Source organism: Trichomycterus rosablanca, chromosome 19, assembly GCF_030014385.1.
Source record: "Trichomycterus rosablanca isolate fTriRos1 chromosome 19, fTriRos1.hap1, whole genome shotgun sequence".
Lineage (NCBI taxonomy): Eukaryota > Metazoa > Chordata > Actinopteri > Siluriformes > Trichomycteridae > Trichomycterus > Trichomycterus rosablanca.
Window position 1 is genome coordinate 26196782 of NC_086006.1, and position 11731 is coordinate 26208512.

General features: G+C 39.5%; 1 protein-coding gene across 1 annotated transcript; it reads right to left on the reverse strand.

Annotated features, from left to right (window-relative positions):
- Window positions 1-3744: 3744 nt before the first annotated feature.
- On the reverse strand, window positions 3745-4765 carry LOC134333934 (epidermal differentiation-specific protein-like). The gene has a single exon (XM_063016101.1). The coding sequence runs from the start codon at window positions 4763-4765 to the stop codon at window positions 4217-4219; it is 549 nt and encodes a 182-aa protein (XP_062872171.1). The 3' UTR covers window positions 3745-4216.
- Between the last annotated feature and the right edge of the window lie 6966 nt (window positions 4766-11731).

The window sequence follows — 11731 nt, forward strand, 5'->3', positions numbered from 1 at the left end:
ATGGGTTCTACCATCTGAGGGAATTCTCCCCTCCCAAATGTTTAAGTTGAGCGCCGGTAAAAGTAAATATAGCAACGGAATAGCGCAAACCATCAGTTGATGGTGATGGAGGGCAGGAAGAAGATGCTGCTAAATGTGACAAATTAACAGACTTGTTTTCCAGAGGACAGACCCCAGTTGCAGCCGGTAACGAGAGATATGGAAATAATTTTGTATTGTCACTGTAAAGCTATTGCGCAACATTTGCAATGTCAACTTAGCGTAGTTTATTTTGTAGAACCTAATACACACCATTAATCACAAATATTCAGTTTCATGCTGAAAATAATAAACATAATTTGAAGTGTAATATATTAAATAGCCTAACTCATTAATGGAATGTTTTTGTTCCGACGCTACTGTACTGATGATCCCGAGGAGGCTGAAGGGACAGGTAGAGGATAGTCTAACAGAGTTATTTAAACTAAGATAGTTATTTGTAATGTAAAATATAACGTAGAGAATATACATGATATATGTAAATTTGTTCAGACATTCAGAAAGATGTCAGCAGGATAGTCTAATTTATTTTAACAAAAGGAGACAAATAGCCTAAATCACTATCAATTTTACACCATCATAATTTAGGCTAAATTGTTAAAAACAAAAAACTTTAAGCATGTTATGTTATTTAGCAAAATAGGCTAACCCTTAATGCAATGTTTTTATTTCGCCTCAGAGCAGCAGATAAGCCATGTCTCATGTCTATAGACAATGACACCGTTATTAATAAAGTTGCAGAAACCAGTGCACTGCTTAGGAGGCTTTTAATGCTGTAGGTAGCCTATACTAAATATGCGTGTAGTGAAGCTACTTAAGAGTTTAGTGTAAACCTAACAATAGAGCACCTCTCTGTTGGGAAGACAAATGCAATTTTAATTTTTAATTATTTTTATTTCAACTTATTGCTCCTGTACAAATGTAAATACGTTCAAACTTGTTTAAGTGAAGTGTTTTCTGTTAACTTACCAACATATTATACCTGAACTTATACCCAATAAAAAGGCATTGTAAGAGCTAGCTGCTGTTTCATTTATTCAAATTCCTCCTCCATGGAATAAGTGGGCCGGGTTTGGGCATGAAACTCCCGGGCTGAACAAGGGGCCCACTCCGGCCCTGCAAATGGGTAAGTCCTGTGTAGTGGTGTGACGATTGTAGTTTAGCTGAAGTGGTATCTTACTCGTGTCAACCAACTTTGTTTTTAGTGGAATTTAATTCACTTCCTCAGTCTTGATAAATAAAGAGCACGGGGGTTCTGATGAAGGTTGATTGGCTTTCCTTGTGGGTGTTTTTTTTTTTTTTTTTTGCTACCCCCTATTTTGATATTTTGTATAATAGTATGTGGTGTTTTGTTGTAGCTGTAGGGATGCTGTAGCTTAGTGGTTAAGGTACTGGTCCAGTAATCAAATGGTTGCCAGTTCAATCCTCACAACTTCCAGGTTGCCACTGTTGAGCCCTTGAGCAGGGCCCTTAACCCTCAATTGCTTAGATTGTATACTGTCACAACTGTAAGTCACTTTGGATAAAAGCGTCTGCTAAATACTGAGAATGTAAATGTTGTACAACCCCAAATCAGAAAAAAAGATGGGACAGCATGGAAAATGCAAATAATAAAAAAATACAGAGTTTCTTACATTTACTTTGACTTTTATTTGATGTCAGACAGGATGAACCTGAGATATTTCATGTTTTGTTTGCTTCATTTCATTTATTAATAAACATCCATTCCTGTATTTCAGACCTACAACACATTCCATAAAAGATGGGACAGTAAAGTATTTACCACTTTGTAATGCATGTAACTCTGTATTGTAGAGCTTGACAGGTTTGCGAATGTAATCCCTCACCCATGTGGTTATATCAGCTGTTGTTGAGTGGCGGTTCTTGATGCAGTGACGTCTGAAAGATCAAAGATCACAGACGTTCAGCTTTAGCTTGTGCCCCCGGCCTTTACGCACTAAAATTCCTCCTGATTCCTTGAATGGTTTATTGATATTATGTACTGTAGAGGGAGAAATATGCAAATCCCTTCCAATCTTTCTTTGAGGTTCATTGTTTTTAAACATTTCAATCATTTTCTCACACATTTGTTTATAAACTGGATCCTCTGATCATCTTTGCTCATCAGAGACTCTCAGCCTTTCCTGGAGGCTGCGTTTGTACCAAACCATGATTACAATCACTCTGCTGGAATCCCCAGCTGTACTACTGGCCACTCTGGTATCTACATATAGCCATGATTGGCTATGTATGAGAAGGAGTGTAGAGTTGATTGAATGGCAATTTGTCCTGGGTGTATTTTAGACTGGGGCGATTACAGTGTTGGAACTTTTCACTGGTAAACACATGTTTGGCAGTGGCGATTTCTCTAAGACTGCAAGGGAAGCTCAGCTTTCCCTAAAATGTCAAAAATTAAATGGTCAAATGTGTATTCATTGAGTACAAATGCGTTAGGACACGTTCATCTCGAAGACGAGTTCATTCAGAATCAGCCACTTATCGACTGACTCTATTTTGTTAACTTCTCATACATTCCTGTAGCGTCGATGCATTTGCCCATAGAAGCTGAGCGTCTATTCACTTCAATGGGACTGCACGGAACGGTTTTCTTCATTGCTTCGAAACTCGCCGGTCATTGGATAAATGCCAAGATTTTGTCCCGCCCCCGGACGCCGAGCGTTTCTGGGGGTGAATGGAGCTGTGGGCGGGTCTGGACGCGGAGCTTCTGCAAGATGATTGGAGTATCAGTCGAAAGGCTGAATCCCGTTTTGATTGACAGCTATTTTGAGCCCTACACCATCACTTAATCACTGGGAGCTTCAGTCCCATCGCGGATTTTGCGAGTGAAGTCGAAATACAAACTGCAACCCATTTCTTGGTATTTGCTTGGTGAAATTACTTGACCATTTCCATTGTTCATTGTGTAAACAAAACACACTCATAGTATTTGTTTCAGTTGAACATAATTTCAACATTTCCTTGTTTGAGTTTAATATCGTTTTGTTAGTTCGTTCAATCAGTCATTCATATTGTTGGCTAGGTCGGAGTGAACTAGCCAGCTAGCAAGGTGCACACGATGGAAGACAATGCTAATAAGGCAAATATTGTCGACCTAATTTTGGCAAAGCCATTGGAGCTACATCTGCGGGTGTAGAAAGGAGCTTCTTCTGTTTAAAAAGGCTTAAGTCTTACACCTGCAACATAATGGGCCAAGGCCGTCTAAGCAGCCTAGCTCTGCTGGCCATTGAGAGGACACTGGTCAAGTCCCTGGAAAAGATGCTTACTTGGTACGATAGGATCACAGGCCATTTTCTTGAAAAGGAAAAAAGGGCAGAATTTATGTATAAATAAATTATGATGTAAGCCGACAATAAGCTTCCCCTCTTTAAAAGACCAGCAGCCGCCACTGGTGTATAGGTTTAGTTATTTACAAGTGAGGATAGGTTGAGATTCGCCAATTTGCTAAAACTGTGTGAACAGCTTAAGAACAATGTTTCAAGGTGTGCGATTGCAAAGCATTTATATTTCAATATCACTCCATAAATTAAAAACAGAGAATCCAGATCCAGCTGCTTTTAGTGCCAGTGGCATCGGGTAACTTGCGTGTCTTTGAAGGCACCATTAATACTGAATTGAAAAAGATCATCCAGAGTGGAATAGTAATGTAATGCAAAGTTAAGACACTTTTAATAAATGACACAAACACACAGTTATGTAATATTTATTTGAAATCATGCACAAGAAGTTTAATTTCTGTATTATAGTACATGATCGAATAAGGAGAGTGAGAGAGCTGGCACCACGGTTATCAATCAATCACATTAAATCCATGAAAAATTCCTTATGTTATGTGTGATAAGACAGAAAGTTTCATTCACATCTTCGTTCACGTCAAACTTTTACAACAGCATCAGATTAAACAGGATCAGACATTAAAAAATGTAGGGTGTTTACACAGACTGGAAAATACAGCTGAAACATTCATTTCCATTACAATCATACACATAAACACATATATTCATTAAAATTCCTTTTTCATTCACATTTGCACATTAATTTAACTTTGAAGAGACTGAATCATGAAATTTAACTAGTAGTCAGCGATGATTGAGTCCCAGTTTGGCACCTGCACTCCCAGAACTCTTGACTGGAACCTTCACATCCACCTCTATTCTTCTTATTTTCCTGCCTTGAGAGGACGCACATGGCTCACTTTCTTGTTCCACCAGTCATATTTGTCAACAGCTTCACCAGCTTTGGCGATTATCTTCGCACCACCTCGGTTCTCGTGTTCAGAGAGGACCCATACCCCTCCCTGCACCTTGTGAGAACATGCTGTATCATTGAAGTTGAAGGGACTCAAGTTGGTCTCAGAGGTGAGGACAACACACCTGCCTCCATAATTTGGATATTCATACAAAGTGATCTGAGGATTTGCCAGGTCATCTTTCACCAACTGCAGTGATGAAATAGAATCATTTATATCCATGACAGGATATTCTCCTGCCTCATAGATGTACTGCGCACCTTTGAAAAGGCAATCTGTGTATGCCAGCCATGGATTTCCGAACACCTTTATAGAGGAAATGTTGTCATTAAAATCCTCTGCCATTAAGTCAGGAGCATCAAGCTTAAACTCTTTGCTCCTGCCTTGAAAATTAGAATGCTCATAGACGACGATCCTGTTGACAACAGGGTCTGGGTTAAGATGAATATTATACGCCATCGTGGGTCTGTAAAGTGTGAAGAGGTTTGTATCTTTATATACATGTAGAATTGCTCTGGGCTGAAGGGTGCAGTGATGAACCCCGCAGCTGTAATAAAGTGATATTTGAGTACGTTTAGCAAACACACCTCAAGGTTTAACACAGTGCACGCAACACAACATTCAGGCCAGTTTTTCAACTAGATCTGGCAAGTACCTTTCAAAATTGCTTGTGTAGTTTATATCAAGGATCTACAAGATGCAGAAAAGCTCCTGTGTCCCGAATTACACATTTTCTACTAAACAGTGAACTAAATTAATCACGATTTATGTGTAGTTCATGTGTAGTGAATATAGTTTGGTTTAAATATACAGTATTTCTGCCCTGCTCCATGTGCACCCTTAAAAATAAGTTTTGGATATTATACTCACATTTTTATGATGAATTATTAATAAATATTTACTGTAAACGTGTTGTACATAAAATAACACAAAAGTTAAAATTTCAGAACTTAATTAATCAAGTACTTTTTTAAGTATTAGTAATAAACAAACTTATGTCAAATAAACAAATTTATGTCTACAAGCATTACAGCTGTAACTGTTTCTGTAAGAGACCTACAGTGCATAATTTATAGATAGACAGACAGACAGACAGACAGACAGACAGACAGACAGACAGATTTTGGGATTTATCAGCACAACCACGGTATAGAAGACTATAATCAAAAGCCCAAGTTTCACATTGTAGTGTGTATGATGTTGCTTCATTGACCTCAAAATCTGAGAACTCATAAAACACTGCAGTTATAATGATGGGTGATTAGAACTAATTATGCTTCTAAAAAGATGTTATCTGCTATTACGCCTTTATACATGAGTACAAAACATGCTGGCACGAACATGTAAATGTAGCACATGTGTGTTTTATCTTTCTTAGCATTTTTGCTAGTTGTCTTATCTCAAAGTTAACATCTACATGGGTGTATAGGGAGGGAGGGTTAACTTGTGAGATACTGGTGCCCTTTCCAGAGTGTCTTCCTGCCCTGTGCCCAGAGTGACATCACACCTGTAGTTTAGCTTAAGCAGTATTGGAAAGAAATCACAAGGTGTAACAGTAATATGTAATAGGATACAGCTTTTTTAAATGACACAAACACATAGTTTATGTATTTATTTATTTTAAATCATGCACAAAAAGTTTGATTTCTGTACTAAAGTGCATGAATCACATGAAATTTATGAAACATTTTATTATTGTGTTACATGTGATAGAGAAATAAAATTGAGTCCCCAATATGCACCTGCACTCCCAGAACTCGTAAGGTAAGGTAAGGTAAGGTAAGGTAAGGTAAGGTAAGGTAAGGTAAGGTAAGGTAAGGTAAGGTATGTGTGCCTGAAAAATCTTAAATATAAGGAATAAAGATTATTATTATAAAAAATACAATAATAAAACCACCGTGAGGTAGCAGTGGGCTATTGCACATGCCCCGAGTAGCATAGATATTGCACTGAGTATATTGCACACTTAAGAAACGATAGTGCAGTCATAATAAACATAAATATGGACAGAGTAGAATGTAACATTGTGCTGTGTTTTTAATTGTTTTTAAACTGTTTTTACTCTATTTGTCCGGGATGTGATGGACCTAAAACGTTTTCCAGAGGGCATCAGGTCGAACAGACGATCTCCAGGGTGATTAGATAAGGTCTTTCAGTAAGTTGGCTGCCCTGCTGAGGCAGCGCGAGCTGAACAGGTCCTCCAGGCTGGGCAGTGGGCGAGCAATGATCTTCTGGGTGGTGTTAATGACTCTCTGAGGAGATCTTCTATCTGCAGCTAAGCAGCTGCTGTACCATGTTGAGATGCAGTATGTCAGCACACTCTCAATGTGTACTCTCAACTCCTGACTGGAACCTTCACACCCACCTTCATTCACTGTGTTACTTGTTACAAAGGATACCAATGATCTTCAGTTTGCTTACCAGCCTGGCGTTGGGGTGGATGATGCCATCATCTATCTGTTACACAGAGCTCTTTCTCACCTGGAGAAACCTGGGAGCACTGTGAGAATAACCTTCTTCGATTTCTCCAGTGCTTTTAACACCATACGGCCAGGGCTCCTGAAGGACAAACTGGATCATGCTGGAGTGGACAGTCACCTGTCCAACTGGATACTGGACTACCTCACCGACCGACCACAGTATGTGAGGGCACGGGACTGTGTGTCTGATATGGTGGTCAGCAGCACAGGGGCCCCTCAGGGAACGGTCTCGGCACCGTTCCTCTTCACCCAGTACACGGCTGACTTCATGTACAGCTCACCGGACTGTCACCTCCAGAAGTTATCTGATGACTCAGCGATTGTCGGACTCATAAATAATGACGAGGACAGCGAGTGCAGAGAACTGATCCGGGACTTTGTGGACTGATGTCTGCAGAACCACCTCCAGTTAAACGTGGGGAAGACCAAAGTACTGGTGGTGGATTTCTGCAGGTGCAGACCCACCTTGCTACCGGTGAACATCCAGGGAATGGACATTGAGAGAGTGGACTCTTATAAGTACCTGGGTGTTCACCTTAACAACAAACTGGACTGGTCAGTTAACATTAACGCACTTTATAAAAAAGGTCAGAGCAGACTCTACCTACTCAGGAGACTGAGGTCATTTGGAGTGTGGTGGGCACTCCTGAGGACTTTCTTTGATACAGTGGTGGCATCAGCCATCTTTTATGGAGTGGTGTGCTGGGGCAGCAGCATCTCTACAGCGGACAGGAAGAGACTGAACAAACTTATTAAGAGGGCTGGCTCTGTCATGGGGAGCCCCTTAGACCCAGTGCAGGTGGTGGGAGACAGAAGGATGTTAGCCAAGCTGGCATCCATGCTGGAGAATGACTCTCACCCCATGCATGAGACTCTGGCAGCACTGGGCAGCTCCTTCAGTGACAGGCTGCTTCACCCCAAATGTGGGAAAGAGCGGTATCGCAGGTCCTTCCTTCCTGCTGCTGTAAGAATGAACAACCAGCACTGCTCCAGACAGATCACACACACACTTTAAATTATTCATTATTCACAACAATCTGCAGCTTTTTTCCCCATGTGTAATTATTACAATGTGCAATATTTTTCACATGTGCAATTATTTGTAATTATTTGTAAATATTTTTTAGAGTTTTTTCTGACTTTTTATTATTATTGTTATACATTGTACTTTTTATTGTCTATTTTCTGTACTGAGTGCTTTACTGTCGCTTTGCTGCTGCAACAATGTGAATTTCCCCACTGTGGGACTAATAATATGAAATATGATATAAAAAAAATCATTAAATGTTAAAAGAAATTAACATTCAAAAAATTAAAATTCATTAAAATTCTTTTTCATTAACATTTGCAGATTATTTTAACTTTACAGAGACTGGATCATGAAATTTAACAAGTATTCAGCGATGATTGAGTCCCAGTTTGGCACATGCTCTCCCAGAACTCTTGACTGGAACCTCCATTCTTCACCTCCATTCTCCTTATTTTCCTGCCTTGACAGGACGCACATGGCTCACTTTCTTGTACCACCAGTCATATTTTTCAACAGCTTCACCAGCTCTGGCGATCATCTTTGCGCCGCCTCGGTTCTCGTGTTTAGAGAGGACCCATACCCCTCTCTGCACCATGTGAGAACACGCTGTATCATTGAAGTTGAAGGGACTCAACTTGGTTTCAGAGGTGAGAACAACACTCCTGCCTCCATAATTTGGATATTCATACAGAGTGATCTGAGGATTTGCCAGGTCATCTTTCACCAACTGCAGTGATGAAATAGAATCATTTGTGTAACATTTGTGTATATGTGTGTATCTTTACATACATGTAGAATTGCTCTGGGCTAACGGGTGCAGTGATGAACCCCGCAGCTGTAACTGAAGGATATTTGAGTAAATTTAGCAAACACACCTCAAGGTTTAACACACAATACACACACCACAAAACAGAGAACTCGTAAAAGACCTCAGTTATAATGACTAGTAATTAGAACTTATTATGCTTGTACAAAAAAGATGTTTTATGCTATTACGCCTTTATGAGTACAAAACATACTGGCACAAACATGTAAATGTAACACATGTGTGTGTTTCATCTCTCTTAGATGTAAAAAAACAGTGTTGCCTGAAGTCTGAATGCATTAGTGCTAGTTTAATTATGTCAAAGTTAACATCTACAAGGGCATATACGGAAGGAGGGTTAACTTGTGCCCTTTCCAGAGTGCCTTCCAGCCCTGTGCCCAGAGTTCCTGGGTGGCACTAGGCCTATAAAAACCGTGGTGCCCTTTCCAGAGGGCCTTCCAGCCCTGTGCCCAGAGTGCCTGGGTGGCACTAGGCCTATAAAAACCCTGACTATAAAAAAGCAGTTAGTAAACTTGAATCAAAGATGAATTAATTAATTAATACATTTTATATGTGGAAAATATTAGTGATTTTGCTAGCTGGAGAGCACTTTTATAAGCAGTTTTAAAACGTGTAAAAATTAACGCAAATCTGGATAGAAAAAACTCTCTTACCAAGCAAACCCGATAACTCAATGCTTTGACAGTACTTTGGTGCAAATGTTACAATGAGTGCCACACAACAGCACAAGTCCTGATGACCTGGGTTTGATCTTTGCCTTTGGTCACTGTAAGAAGATTCACATTTTTCAAAACAATCTTACATCATCCAAGACATGCACAAGCTGAGCTGAACTGGCTGCTCTTTATTGCCTCTAGGTGTGAGTAGGTAAGTAAATGACATGGGCCTGGCTACATTTATGCCTGGAGTGGCTAATCGGGTGAATCGGGAGGATTCCCGATGGGCCGGGTCATGTCAATCTCGAGTTTGGGCCGGTTGGATGGGAAAAATATTTTTGACACTTATCTGTCACTTATCTAATCTTCTTGCATTCATTCTCCATTCATCTGACAGCGCAGCCCCTACATTGCAGTAGATTAGATGGGTTCTACCATCTGAGGGAATTCTCCCCTCCCAAATGTTTAAGTTGAGCGCCGGTAAAAGTAAATATAGCAACAGAATAGCGCAAACCATCAGTTGATGGTGATGGAGGGCAGGAAGAAGATGCTGCTAAATGTGACAAATTAACAGACTTGTTTTCCAGAGGACAGACCCCAGTTGCAGCCGGTAACGAGAGATATGGACATTTGCAATGTCAACTTAGCGTAGTTTATTTTGTAGAACCCAATACACACCATTAATCACAAATATTCAGTTTCATGCTGAAAATAATAAACATAATTTGAAGTGTAATATATTAAATAGCCTAACTCATTAATGGAATGTTTTTGTTCCGACGCTACTGTACTGATGATCCCGAGGAGGCTAAAGGGACAGGTAGAGGATAGTCTAACAGAGTTATTTAAACTAAGATAGTTATTTGTAATGTAAAATATAACGTAGAGAATATACATGATATATGTAAATTTGTTCAGACATTCAGAAAGATGTCAGCAGGATAGTCTAATTTATTTTAACAAAAGGAGACAAATAGCCTAAATCACTATCAATTTTACACCATCATAATATAGGCTAAATTGTTAAAAACTAAAAACTTTAAGCATGTTATGTTATTCAGCAAAATAGGCTAACCCTTAATGCAATGTTTTTATTTCGCCTCAGAGCAGCAGATAAGCCATGTCTCATGTCTATAGACAATGACACCGTTATTAATAAAGTTGCAGAAACCAGTGCACTGCTTAGGAGGCTTTTAATGCTGTAGGTAGCCTATACTAAATATGCGTGTAGTGAAGCTACTTAAGAGTTTAGTGTAAACCTAACAATAGAGCACCTCTCTGTTGGGAAGACAAATGCAATTTTAATTTTAAATTATTTTTATTTCAACTTATTGCTCCTGTACAAATGTAAATACGTTCAAACTTGTTTAAGTGAAGTGTTTTCTGTTAACTTACCAACATACTATACCTGAACTTATACCCAATAAAAAGGCATTGTAAGAGCTAGCTGCTGTTTCATTTATTCAAATTCCTCCTCCATGGAAAAAGTGGGCCGGGTTTGGGCATGAAACTCCCGGGCTGAACAAGGGGCCCACTCCGGCCCTGCAAATGGGTAAGTCCTGTGTAGTGGTGTGACGATTGTAGTTTAGCTGAAGTGGTATCTTACTCGTGTCAACCAACTTTGTTTTTAGTGGAATTTAATTCACTTCCTCAGTCTTGATAAATAAAGAGCACGGGGGTTCTGATGAAGGTTGATTGGCTTTCCTTGTGGGTGTTCTTTTTTTTTTTTTTTTTGCTACCCCCTATTTTGATATTTTGTATAATAGTATGTGGTGTTTTGTTGTAGCTGTAGGGATGCTGTAGCTTAGTGGTTAAGGTACTGGTCCAGTAATCAAATGGTTGCCAGTTCAATCCTCACAACTTCCAGGTTGCCACTGTTGAGCCCTTGAGCAAGGCCCTTCACCCTCAATTGCTTAGATTGTATACTGTCACAACTGTAAGTCACTTTGGATAAAAGCGTCTGCTAAATACTGAGAATGTAAATGTTGTACAACCCCAAATCAGAAAAAAAGTTGGGACAGCATGGAAAATGCAAATAATAAAAAAATACAGAGTTTCTTACATTTACTTTGACTTTTATTTGATGTCAGACAGGATGAACCTGAGATATTTCATGTTTTGTTTGCTTCATTTCATTTATTAATAAACATCCATTCCTGTATTTCAGGCCTACAACACATTCCATAAAACATGGGACATTAAAGTATTTACCACTTTGTAATGCATGTAACTCTGTATTGTAAAGCTTGACAGGTTTGCGAATGTAATCCCTCACCCATGTGGTTATATCAGCTGTTGTTGAGTGGCGGTTCTTGATGCAGTGACGTCTGAAAGATCAAAGATCACAGACGTTCAGCTTTAGCTTGTGCCCCCGGCCTTTACGCACTAAAATTCCTCCTGATTCCTTGAATCGTTTATTGATATTATGTACTG